Source organism: Bos indicus x Bos taurus, chromosome 3 (genome assembly GCF_003369695.1).
Source record: "Bos indicus x Bos taurus breed Angus x Brahman F1 hybrid chromosome 3, Bos_hybrid_MaternalHap_v2.0, whole genome shotgun sequence".
In the NCBI taxonomy this organism is placed as follows: Eukaryota; Metazoa; Chordata; class Mammalia; order Artiodactyla; family Bovidae; genus Bos; species Bos indicus x Bos taurus.
Window position 1 is genome coordinate 112,216,462 of NC_040078.1, and position 13,905 is coordinate 112,230,366.

Here is a 13,905-nt window from a genome sequence, read left to right on the forward strand (position 1 = left end):
AAAGAAGGTGAATTCAGGGTCTCCGTAAGAGAAAGAGGTGAAAGGACTTGGACTAAAGAGAGGCTTATAGAGGGCGCCTTGTTAAGACACTGAACACATATATGACTTCTGTTTCCTTCTGTGTGTGTGGTTAACTGTGTACCTCCAGTAATACGTGATGTGTATGTGTGTAACCAAAGCCTTGACTCTGGAGAATTTATCAAAGAGCTGCCTTATTAAAAGGGACTATAAGGAAAATCTCACATGGAGTAGGTTCATTTTCATCCTAGGCTAAGAACTTTTGTTTTTTTGCATATTCTAGAATAGTTTTATTCCCTGTAACTAGAGAAGTCAAGACATTAGCAACAACCAAAGGTCATGGCTCTAGAAAATCCAGAGAGAAACCATTAAGCAATCCCCACCCCTTAGGACTCTCTCTAGATATAATGAGTATACTGTGCTTTGTATATAGAGATGATACTCTTGACCCTCCCATCTGGGGCATGTGTTTGTGTGTGTGTGTCTGTGTGTTCAGAAGGTTTCTCTCAGTCTTAACCTAATTATTCTTAAACCCAAGAGGCCATACTATGCGATGACCAGCTGGGACCAGATACGCCTGAAATAGAACAGAATATGGTAGTGGCCCAGGAGGGAGTGGGGCCCTATCATTAGTCCCTTCAGCTCTGCTCTTCAACCTCTGAGCTCCCCAGACACAGAGAAGCAGTGTGCCTCTCCCCATAAGTGAGCGATACCCAGGCCCTGTACTTCCCAAGGGCGGTGTCTTCAGGCACGCCCTGATCTCAGTGCTCTCCGTTCATTTCTTCATCACCTACAGCAGAGCCTCAGAGGACACACCCAGGGACAGCAAGGTCAGGTGACTTCCTCGCTCTAGCAGTCCAGACAGAATTGATGAAAGCTGGACAATACGGAGAACATCTTAGAGAAAAGCTGTTGTTCACCGGGAGGAAAAGAAGGCATTTTTGAGGCATAACGTAATTTTCAGGTTTTGAGGGGAAAGTGAGCAGCAGGTTTGTGCATGTGGCCTGCCAGGATCAGCAGAGGGGTCCCTTCCTCTGTGGGTGGAGGTAATGTGGAGCGTGACCAGGGCCCGAGCATCCTCTCCAGGGTCTGGACTCAGAGGCGCACTTAAGACATGGTCAGCAGGCGTGCATACCCCACTGCACTGTCCGGGTTCTGCCTGAGGGTCAAGTGGTGTGGCTTAATAGACCACAGGGAGACATTTGAACGCACTCAGATTCAAAAGGGAGGAACCTGGGGCATTATCCCCAGGTCAGAGGTCAGGGAGGGCTCAGGCAGGCGTCAGGACCTCAGAAGGTTCTTCGGGGCTATGGAGAGAAGGGCTGATTTTCTGTGCTTCTTGCAGAGATCTTCCCAAGACTTCAGATTTGATCTCTGCAGCCTCCTGTCCAGGGACCCTGCCACCAGCCTTCTAATACTGGACTTGACCTTGTTGCTGAAGAGCCTCTTCCCCCATTTCTAGGCCTCTGTAGGGTCCTCCTAGGAGACTGGGCTGTGGCTCTGACCTATTCACATGATCCTGTATCCACCAGAGCTTCCACAGAGAAGGGGGTCTGGGGAAGGCAGAGGGCAGGGCCCCGGGAGGTCGTGTGGTCTCCCGTTCTAACTCTTCACCTCAGAGCCCTCGCCCTCCCAAGGAGAGCCTGGGACACAGCGGTTCGGGAACAAAAGGGAACACCTGGTGGCAGCCTCCCCCTGCAGCCGCCCTCAGCTGCGTCGGCAGGGCCGCTTACCCGTATCGCTCTCATCTCCCTTGACCCAAAGGAAGCAGCACCTCAAGTCACCCCCAGAAGCATCCTGCCCTTGCCCTGTGTAATCTCCCAGAACATCGGCATACTTCCCATCCCGAGGACACACCTGACCCTCCCAAGAAGCCCCAACATGTACCTGGACTCCTTCCTGCCCAAGGAGACCCATCATCTCCCAAACACATGCGTCTGATCAACTCTCCAAACCTGTCATACGCTCTCGTGTTTCTAACCTATGAAATGACTGTTTTCTGGCTCTTGTGACCCTCCCCTCTCCTGGTCTTTTCCTTACCTTTAATAACTGAATATTTCTTAGACCTCACCCTGCACATACTCCAGCTTGTCTCCCAGAACTACCTGATTTATCCTATATAGGTTCCCACCAAAATCTTGACCTCTGATATCCGCAAAACAGGAAGGGCCTCTCAGTGCCATAGTGTGAAAAGACAACTCTCAGTTCAAGATGGCACACGAAGCCCATGTATATAACTATGTCCTCTACATGTAGGTTCCCATGAAAATGACTAAAGGGACATGAAAGCAGGGGGAATTAGGTAAGGGTGCCTTTCACATACAACTTAAAGAAAATTCTGCCAAATGGAATACCCCACAAAGAGGGTCCAGATTGAGAAAGGTTCTGATCAAATTGTATTTCACGTAAGTGAAGTTTTTCCTGTGGATTAAGTGCTAGAAACCTCAAGGACACATGCATCTGAGGCCACACAGAGCAGCAGGGCCTGGAGCCAAGGACATGGGACTGTTGGCAGGAGCCAGGTCTCAATCCCACTAGTGCTTCTGGAAACTGCGCTTGGTCAGAGAGACCTCCCAGAGCTAAGCTCCCTCACAGCACAACATTCTGAATTTTATTTGGCTGTCACTGGCAAGCAGGATAAAGCAGAGCAATGCCTTGGCTGGCACCTAACAAGAGTGGGCAGGCTTATTAGAGAAGAGGCGGCCACAATCACACGCGCACACACACACACACACACACGCATGCACACTCCTTCACACACACTCACTTTAGCACCAGGAGAGGCTCCTACTATGTTGTGGCCTCTTCTGGCTTAATTCTTCTTCCCCACCTTAGAGATGACTGAGTCTTTCCACTGTCCATTCTTCTCTATCTGTCGTGATTTGCTAACAGGAAAATGAACTGGATATGTACAAATATTTAGTAGATCAGAAGACAGGACCTGTCTGAGGAGTCAGACTTAATTGCCCCCTCTGTAAGCAACAAAGGAAAAAAAAAATACTTTAAAAGCTTCTAATTTGTATTCTTAGCAGGATTTGAGAGGATATTATATTTATGACACAAAAATAAGCAATAATGAAAACAGAGCAATCTGAGATGAGGAAAGATTGAACAGAGATGAAAAACATGATCACCCAATTAAAAATGGAATGGAGGCAATGAGCAGAAGATGGTAAACCACAGAAAAATGAAATCACTTTATTATAAGATAAATTTGAAAATTCTTCTTTCATCTCATAATGAAATGAAAAAGAGAGCTCTTTTATACTAATAAAATGTACAATCAATCCACAGTAAAACTTTATGTGCCAAATAACATAGCATGAATAAATTAAAAATTGCTAGAAATGTAAAAAATTTTAATAAAGTCACAGTCATTGTAGAAGATTTAATATACCTCTGTTACTCTCTGGCATATCATCTAGATTAAAAATAAATAAGGATTTAGGTAGCTTGAATAATAGAATGAATCCAAAGGAAGTAGGAGAAAGATACGTTTAAAGATAAAAGGAAAAATGACTGAAAAAAGGAAAAAAATAAATAACAGAATAGAATAGACAGAATTCTAGACAGAATATGCAGGACTGGTCAAGGAATAAAGAAGCCACAAATATATAATTTTAATAATGAAAAAGAAACATAGTCATAGATAAGATACAGATTATGAAAACAATTAGAAAATGTTTAGGGAAAGCATAAGCCAAAATTATGAAAGCTTCAATGAGATGGAAAAATTTTATAGATAAAAAGTACTGATATCAGGAAAAAATACTAATTGGAATAAACCAATAGCCATTTAAAACATGGGAATTCTCTCTCAAACTGCACAGGCCTAGACTGTCTTACAGATAAACTCATAAAACTTCATGGAACGATTAACCCCTACAATAATCAAACTGTGTCAGAAAGAGAAAAATTAGCACTCATCTCCCCACACATTTAAATGGGACAAGTAAAAATACCTTATATCAAACTGAATAAGGACAGTATAAAGTATTAGGCCAGTTTCACTTATGATCATAGACCAGGAGTCCTAACAGAATATCATGTTGAATCTAGCTGCACATTAAAACAAAAATGACCAAATGGGATGGATTCCAGGAATATAAGAATGTGTCAATATTAGAATAGTTCCTAATTTTATTTACTAGGCAACCCATGTGAAATTACCTTTTTAGTAGGTCAAGGGCTGTCAAATATCAGCAATTTTATTCTAGTAACAGATTTGCATGCTAAGTTGCTTCAGTTGTGTCCAGCTCTTTGCAACCCTATGGACTATACCCTACCAGGCTCCTCTGTCAATGGGATTCTCCAGGCAAGAACATTGGAGTGAGTTGCCAGCCCTCCTCCAGAGAATCTTCCCAGCACCAGAGAACAAGCGTGCATCTCTTATGTCTCCCAAGTTGGCAGGCGGGTTCTTGACCACTGGCACCACCCGGGAAGCCCATAAACAGACTGCTGCTGCTGCTGCTGCTGCTGAGTCGCCTCAGTCGTGTCCAACTCTGTGTGACCCCATAGACAGTAGCCCACCAGGCTCCCCCGTCCCTGGGACTCTCCAGGCAAGAATACTGGACTGGGGTGTCATTTCCTTCTCCAATGCATGAAAGTGAAAAGTGAAAGTGAAGTCGCTCAGTCGTGTCCAACTCTTAGCGACCTCATGGACTGCAGCCCACCAGGCTCCTCCATCCATGGGATTTTCCAGGCAAGAGTATTGGAATGGGGTGCCATTGCCTTCTCTGATAAACACATTAGGAGAGAAAAATATAAGATCCTGCCAACATATCCCAAAACATGTGATGAAAGTCAGTACTCATTCATGATTTTCAAAAATATGTCATAAAGCTACGGATAGAACTTTCCCAACTAGATAAAAAAAAATTTCTACCAACACCTGTAGCAAACATTATACTTAATGACAAAACTTTCTAAGGATTACCAGTAAAGTCAGGAACAAGATCAGTTGTTCTGCTACCATCAATAGTATTCACTTCCAAGCCACTACAATTATACAAAGAAAAGAACAAATAAACTGTAACAATTAGAAGGGAATATAATTGGAAAAGACTCTGATGCTGGGAGGGATTGGGAGCAAGAGGAGAAGGGGACGACAGAGGATGAGATGGCTGGATGGCATCACTGACTCGATGGACGTGAGTCTCAGTGAACTCCGGGAGTTGGTGATGGACAGGGAGGCCTGGCGTGCTGCGATTCATGGGGTCGCAAAGAGTCAGACACGACTGAGCGACTGATCTGATCTGATCCTAATTGTCTCTTATTTGGGAAATACAAAACAACCGACCAATAACTTATCAGAACCAATAAGACAATTTAGCAAAGCCACTGATGTTTCTACAGCCAATTCAAACATGTAATAAGAGAGAGTTCTTATTACATAAGGAAGGAAGTTCTTATTACATAATAAGGAAGAGTTCTCCTATAGAAACAAAAACTTGTAAGACACCTAGGAATAAGCCTAACAAAAATGTGTATTATATTTACTGAGAAAATTATAAAACTCTATTCTGAAGGACATAAAACTAAAATAAATGCAGAGAGGTTTCATATTCAGGGCTGAATAACATCTATGAACAGGCAATTCACAGAAGAGGAGAGTAGAATTGATAAACATACAAAAAGATGTTCCACTTTGGTGATAATCAGGGACATAAAAATTAAAATAAGAAACCATTTCACACTCATCATATTGGAAAATTTTAGAGTTCCTGAAAATAGCAAGTGTTGGCTAAGATATAAAGGAATGAAAGCTGCCATATGTTGCTGGTTCAGTTCAGTTCAGTTCAGTCGCTCAGTCGTGTCCGACTCTTTGCAACCCCATGAATCGCAGCATGCCAGGCCTCCCTGTCCATCCATCACAAACTCCCAGAGTTCACTCAGACTCAAGTCCATCGAGTCAGTGATGCCATCCAGCCATCTCATCCTCTGTCGTCCCCTTCTCCTCCTGCCCCCAATCCCTCCCACCATCAGAGTCTTTTCCAATGAGTCAGCTCTTCGCATGAGGTGGCCAAAGTACTGGAGTTTCAGCTTCAGCATCATTCCCTCCAAAGAAATCCCAGGGCTGATCTCCTTCAGAATGGACTAGTTGGATCTCCTTGCAGTCCAAGGGACTCTCAAGAGTCTTCTCCAACACCACAGTGCAAAAGCATCAATTCTTTGGCACTCCGCCTTCTTCACAGTCCAACTCTTACATCCATACATGACCACAGGAAAAACCATAGCCTTAACCAAAGGGACCTTTGTTGGCAAAGTAATGTCTCTGCTTTTGAATATGCTATCTAGGTTGGTCATAACTTTCCTTCCAAGGAGTAAGCGTCTTTTAATTTCATGGCTGCAGTCACCATCTGCAGTGATTTGGGAGCCCCAAAAAATAAAGTCTGACACTGTTTCCACTGTTTCTCCATCTATTTCCCATGAAGTGATGGGACCTGATGCCATGATCTTCGTTTTCTGAATGTTGAGCTTTAAGCCAACTTTTTCACTCTCCACTTTCACTTTCATCAAGAGGCTTTTTAGTTCCTCTTCACTTTCTGCCATAAGGGTGGTGTCATCTGCATATCTGAGGTTATTGATATTTCTCCCGGCAATCTTGATTCCAGCTTGTGTTTCTTCCAGTCCAGCATTTCTCATGATGTACTCTGCATATAAGTTAAATAACCAGGGTGACAATATACAGCCTTGACATACTCCTTTTCCTATTTGGAACCAGTCTGTGGTGCTGGTAGAGAGATTAAATTGGTTTACTCTTCGAAGAGCAAACTGACAATGTCTGACAAAGTTGAAGATGTACCTTCCCTGTGTGACCTGCTTCTCCATTCTAGTTCTACATGTATGCCCTAGAGAAACTTGAATACTGTGTAAACAGATACGCAGGGGCAGTGTTCATAGGAATGTAACATTGTAACTGTGTGTTAAACACGATCCACTTAACATATTCATTTTGAAGGCAGCCATCTTGCTGACCTGTCTTATTAGATGTAGTGGCTTCATGCACATTAAAAATCAAGTTTATTTGTCAATTACACCTCAATAAAGCTGAAAAAACTGGAAGCATCTAATAGAGAAAAAAGAAGGTTAGATGTACTGGCTGTGTGCAGATTCTCTCAGATTTGTCAGGGATAAATCCATCACCTATATATAATGATGAACTGGACCATCACAGCCATTTTCTTATGGACAAGCAATATTCTGTTAGGAAATAAATGCATACAAAGACCCAAATGCCAAAATCAATAAAAAATATTAAAATGCCCAGGAATAAGTACAGACTTTTACTGGGAGATATAAAAGACAACTTTATTAAATGGAATCAGATGTCATATATACACATAGGAAGACTTAATATCATGTAGATATATGTTTTCTCTGTTGTCAATCCATATATTTAATGTTAATCAGTGAGAATTATAGAAATTATTTTGGGTCTTTGAGGGGAGTATGGAGAGTTGTTGTTTTTCTTAATTTGAGAAAATTCTTGAGTTTATCTAAAAGAATAAATATGAGAGAAGAATTTCTTAAGTTAAAAGAAGACAAATGAGAGGGAACTTGCCCTACTAAATATTAAATATATTACAAAGCTACCATAATTAAAACAGTATAGCTCATGTACAAGCGTGTTAAGTCGCTTGAGTCCTGTCTGACTGGGCTGTAGCCTGACAGGCTCCTCTGTCCATGGGATTCTCCAGGCAAGAATACTAGAATGGCTTGCCAGACCCTCATGCAGGGGATTTTCCTGACCCAGGGATTGAATGTGTATCTCTATGTCTCCTGCATTAGCAAGTAGGTTCTTTACCACTAGCACCACCTCAGAAGTCCAGCTCATGTGCAGGAATAGACAAAAAAATAACTGTGGTAGCATAGAAAGTTGACCCCAAAAATGGTTGAACTATATATGTAATAAAGGTGGCTTTAAAGTTGATAATCGGAGAAGGCGATGGCACCCCACTCCAGTACTCTTGCCTGGAAAATCCCATGGATGGAAGAGGCTGGTGGGCTGCAGTCCATGGGGTCATGAAGAGCCGGACATGACTGAGCGACTTCACTTTCACTTTTCACTTTCACTCATTGGAGAAGGAAATGGCACCCCACTCCAGTGTTCTTGCCTGGAGAATCCCAGGGATGGGGGAGCCTGGTGGGCTGCTGTCTATGGGGTCGCACAGAGTCGGACACGACTGAACAACTTAGCAGCAGCTAGCAGTAGCAGCAAAGTTGATAATGGGTGGAATATTTACAGAGTTAATTGGTTAAAAATGGCTAATCCACAAGGAAGAAAATGTATCTTATCTTTTGTGCATGCTAAGTCGCTTTAGTTGTGTCCAACTCTTTGTGACCCTGTGGACTATAGCCCACCAGGCTCCTCTGTCCATGGGATTCTCTAGCAAGAATAATGGAATGGGTCGCCATGCCATTCTCCAGGGGATCTTCCTGATCCAGGGATCAAACCGTGTCTCTTAGGTCTCCTGCACTGGCAGACAGATTCTTTACCACTAGTGCCACCTGGGAAGCCCATCTTATCTTTTACCATATGCCAAAATTCCAGGTGGATTTAAAGGCAAAATTACTAAAAGAAGCTATTGTATTATTTATTTTAAATGGCAGCCCACTCCAGTATTCTTCCCTGGGAAATCCCATGAACAGAGGAGCCTGGCTGGCTACAGTCCATGGAGTCACAAAGAGTTGGACACAACTGAGTGACATTGGAAGGACTGATGTTGAAGCTGACACTCCAGTACTTTGGCCACCTGATGCGAAGAGCTGACTCACTTGAAAAGACCCTGATGCTGGGAAAGATTGAGGGCAGGAGGAGAAGGGGATGACAGAGGATGAGATGGTTGGATGGCATCACCAACTCTATGGATATGGGTTTGGGTGAAGTCCAGGAGTTGGTGATGGACAGGGAGGCCTGGCGTGCTGCGGTTGATGGGCTCGCAAAGAGTTGGACACGACTGAGCTACTGAACTGAACTAAACGGAGTGACTAACACTTTCACTTCTTTCATACATTTATTAGGTGCTTCTTACGTACCAGGGCATTTTCCTCATATTCTGGACAATGATATGCCAACAATTATATTTTTAAATATAATTCATAATTATATTTACATTTTTTAAATATTATCATATTATCAATAGTTTTGAATTTTGCACTTTATTTGAATCAGGATCCAAATAAAATCTACACACTAGATGAGTTGCCTCAAGTATTTTTTTGTGCTTAGGTTTCTACCTCCATCTCTTCTCGTTTTGTTGTCGTTGTTCAGTCACTAAGTTATGTCCAGCTCTTTTGTGACCCCATGGACTGTATCCCGCCAGGCTCCTCTGTCCATGGGATTTCCCAGGCAAGAATACTGGAGTGGGTTGCCATTTCCTACTCCAGGGGATCTTCCTGACCCAGGAAGCTCAAACCCACATCTCCTGCATTGGCAGGCAGACTCTTTACCACTGAGCCACCTGGGAATAATTTACTTGTTATTTATCTGTGACTTGTTTGTTTATTTGTAATTTATTCATTTCATGTGTTCCCCTGTCCTCCATATTTCCTATAACTTGGAAATTCGATACAGTGGCTTGATCTTAGCCAGGTTTAATTTTTCTTTTGACAAAATGACCCCATAGTTATTGGTGTCTTCCATTAAGAAACATATGGTGACTAGTTGTCTCTCTGATTGTGATGCTGACAAATGTTGATGACTAATCCCTTGATCAGTCAATTAGGAAATATATGTGTTAATGGGTAAAAATATTTTTATAGCAGTCTGGATGTAACAGTGAGTGAAACTCTTTGAATGGGTGTCATCTCTATATCTGTCGGTGCTCTGGAATTCTCCCAGTCTATCCATGACATAAAACAATTGCATACAGGATCTGGAAACAGACTTTTGAGGCTCCCAGGGGCCTGAACAAATCTCTGTAATATACAGCACTGTTAGCTTGAAGGATGACTTCTTTTAGAAAGCTTTGCTTCATAAATAGTAGGATGGAAATATCGTTCCAATTTGCTGGCAGCTGGCACCACATCCTGTGCCATGCACAAATATTCATCACCCACCCATAGATCCCATCTTTGATATTTACCAAAGCACCAGGGGGTCCCTCGCTCAATCACAACTTCTGTTGTTATTTGCACAATTATCTGGAAAGGAGCAGCAACCTTGGAACCTGGGGAGCCAGTTCATTATTCTGATGATTGTTGTCTTTGCCGGTGCTCAGAAGTTCAGGGGACAGATGGGAGTCAGGGAAGCCAGATGCCTGCATGATTCCACCCCTGGCTAGCCTAGCAGGCCCTGGCTGGAGCCCTCATTTTAGGAGGGAAGGGGCAGAGGCTGAGCTTGGGGAATGGGAAGATATGTGACATCTGACACCCTGGACATTTTAACTTCATCCTGCTGGATCCCAGGGCCCTGGACCTGCAGAGTGTGAGACCGAGGCCACTGCCACAGTTGGGTGGGGGTAGTGTGCATGTGTGCTCAACTGCGTCTGACTTTGATGCCCCAGGGACTGTAGCCCACCAGGCTCCTCTGTCCATGGGATTTTTCAGGTAAGAATACTACTGGAGTGGGTTGCCATTTCCTACGCCAGGAGATCTTCCCAACCCAGGGATCGAACTCCCATCTCTTATGTCTCCTGCATTGGCAGGCAGATTCTTTACCACTGAGCTACCAAGGTGGGATTAGGGAGGAGGACAACTATCTCATCTCCTGGGTGTCTCAGATCATGGAAGGACAGGATAGGGTATCTTGCAGTGCAGAAATGCCAAATGCTTTCAGCCTCAGTTTTCAGTTCAGTCGCTCAGTCATGTCCAACTCTTTGCAACCCCATGAATCGCAGCACGCCAGGCCTCCCTGTCCATCACCAACTCCTGGAGCCTACTCAAACTTATGTCCATCGAGTCGGTGCTGCCATCCAGCCATCTCATCCTCTGTCATCCCCTTCTCCTCCTGCCCCCAATCCCTCCCAGCATCAGAATCTTTTCCAATGAGTCAACTCTTCGCATAATGTGGCCAAAGTACTGGAGTTTCAGCTTTAGCATCAGTCCTTCCAATGAACACTCAGGACTGATCTCCTTTAGAATGGACTGGTTGGATCTCCTTGCAGTCCAAGGGACTCTCAAGAGTCTTCTCCAACACCACAGTTCAAAAGCATCAATTCTTTGGCGCTCAGCTTTCTTCACAGTCCAACTCTCACATCCATGCATGACCACTGGAAAAACCATAGCCTTGACTAAATGGACCTTTGTTGGCAAAGTAATGTCTCTACTTGCAGCCAATGGGTCTGCAGAAACAGATGGCTTGGGTAGTCAGGCTGCCCCAACCTGGCGTCCCCAAGCTGCTGAAGAGTAAGCTGGTGCCATATGGGGGTTGGGGGAACAAGACCAGAACTCTCCTGGAAAGGTTAGAACAGCAAGCAGTTCCTAGAGATCAGATTCACACCAAGATAGGCCGAGCACAAAACTGGTACCAAGTGGAGGCGAGACAGATTGATAACCCACATGGTGGCCAACTCCACTCTGCTGTCTTCCTTGCATCCGGGGGCTCAGTGCCCCTCTAACAGTTGTTATCTGTGCTGAACTCTGGGAATGTGGGCTGTGGGTTAGGGAGCTCTTGTTCCAGATAAGGTCATGCTGATAACATGGGGTTGGGGTCTCTCCTGTGTCCAGGTCTACGATGGCAATAACAACTCTGCCCGTCTGCTCGGGGTGTTCAGCCGCACCGAGTTGCTGGGGGTGACACTGAATAGCACGTCCAGCAGTCTGTGGCTTGATTTTATCACTGATGCTGAGAACACCAGCAAGGGCTTTGAGCTGCACTTTTCCAGTAAGTCTTTCTCACTTCTGAATGGACCATGAAATTGGGCTCTCCCTGGTTCCGCACACTGGGAGGCTGGGCTCCGGGACGTCACCCATCAATGAGTGGGTTTGATTTTTTCTGACTGGTGCACACTTAGCTGATTGTTTCCCCTGAGACCCTGTGCCCATGATGTGGAGAAGCTCCCACTTGGCGTACAGCTCCATGGTTACACCCATGATTAACTGAACTCAGAGTTACAGCGCACCTTTTACCCACTCATCACCCTTAACTCACTAAAAATAATAAGCACTGAGTCTTTTAATTAAATCAACCAAAGATAGCCTTTCCTAATCATGACATTTATAAAATAATGTTCGGCTACAGTCAGATGTAAAAAATGCAAGCACCAATGGATAATTATGTTCTTTTTTTACCACTCCCTGAAGAGTCAAGTGTTGACTCTTTCCCTCTTTTCCTGACTGTAACTCCCTCCCTTATTCCTGAGATTGCAAAAAGAGAAAACACCCGTGGTTTGTCCACAGCTACAGAATACTTAGGGTGGTATCTCCATTCTTTGGCTTCACAGCTATTTTGTTCATTGATTTGAGCTTCTACTTGCCCAGTAGCTACAAAGAAATGTGCTTTTTATAGGCTATTTTAAAATCCAGTGAGTATCCATCAACTGATGAGTGGGTAAGTACAATGTGATATATCCATCCATACCATGGGGTATTATTTGGCCACAGAAAAGGATCCAGTTTTGATCCATACTACAACATGGTTGAACCTTGAATACGTGATGTTAAGCGAAAGAAGCCCCTCACAGTACATGTGGACATATGTATTGCATGATCCATTTATATGAAGTGTCTAGAATAGGCCAATCCACAGAGACAGAAGGAAAATTGTTAGTTGCCTGGGGATGAAGTAGTTGGGGAAAATTCATTTTCCTTTTGGGGTGATGAAAGTGTCTAAAAGTAAATTGTGCTGAGAGTTGCATAACTCTGAATAGACTAAAGGACACTGCATTGTACACTGTAGATGGACAAGTGTTTGGTATGTAAGTTGTATCTCTATAAAAGTGTTTAAAAAAAAAACAAACACAGTTAGTCTACCCAAAATGCCTCTTGCCTGGACACGGGGTCTGTGCCTGTTACTGCAGGCATGTCGATGGAAGAGGATTAAGTAGAGTTGCCTTCCAATTCCATTTCTGTCACCTGAGATTGGGTGACTTTGAAGCAATTTGTGTGACCTTCCGCAGTCAATATTCTCAGCTGTGAAATGCATAGTCCCTCGTCCCTAAAGGAATCCTGTGAATAAAACACAGGCGCTGACCCAGATGACCACTGTGCCTGAAGAGCTTTGTGTAAGCTCACAGAGGTCTCCTTCTCCACGCTCATTTGATAGAGTATATACGTCAGCAGGATGAAGCTGAGCTGTGAAACATGCATGCAAAGTGACTTTTCCATATTTCCTATCAGAATGTCTTGGTGAGCAAAACGGGAAAAGCAGCTCCTGCTAGCAAAATGCTAAGGCTCAAACAAACAAACCGAAAACACCCAGAAAATCCAGACCCTACACCTGAAAACTATTAAAAGCTGTCCTGGAAGAATTAAGTGAAGTCGTTTATGTACAGTGACAGGCAAGGGGGGACACTCTGTAAACAGAGACCCTGACCTGAGCACAGTCATGTGGCCCCGAAGCAGTGCTCCATGAGACACGTGCTGGTGGCTTTCTTAAGGACCTGCACGCTCTGGGATGGGGGGATGGGCTGCAGGATGTGGTTGTGCCGGGCGTATCACGCTCACTCTTTTCTCTTTTCCCCAGGTTTTGAACTCATCAAATGTGAGGACCCAGGAACCCCCCAGTTTGGCTACAAGGTTCATGATGGAGGCCATTTCGCTGGGAGCTCCGTGTCCTTCAGCTGTGACCCCGGGTACAGCCTGCGGGGCAGTGAGGAGCTGCTGTGTCTGAGCGGGGAGCGCAGGGCCTGGGACCGGCCGCTGCCCACTTGTGTCGGTAGGAGGCCTCTTGCTCTGCAGGTGACCCCTTGTGTGTACTCAGCCGCTTCCTTCGTGTCTGACTCT

The 13,905-nt window shown here is 44.3% G+C and overlaps 1 protein-coding gene across 4 annotated transcripts in view; it reads left to right on the forward strand.

The window, feature by feature from the left end:
- CSMD2 (CUB and Sushi multiple domains 2) overlaps positions 1 to 13,905 on the forward strand; it is a 689,612-nt gene that overhangs the window by 480,235 nt on the left and 195,472 nt on the right. For all 4 annotated transcript variants that reach the window (XM_027537925.1, XM_027537922.1, XM_027537923.1 and 1 more), the window contains 2 exons: positions 11,689 to 11,845; positions 13,646 to 13,837. In XM_027537925.1, the coding sequence (XP_027393726.1) occupies positions 11,689 to 11,845; positions 13,646 to 13,837 (349 nt within the window). The remainder of the gene's footprint in view (positions 1 to 11,688; positions 11,846 to 13,645; positions 13,838 to 13,905) is intronic.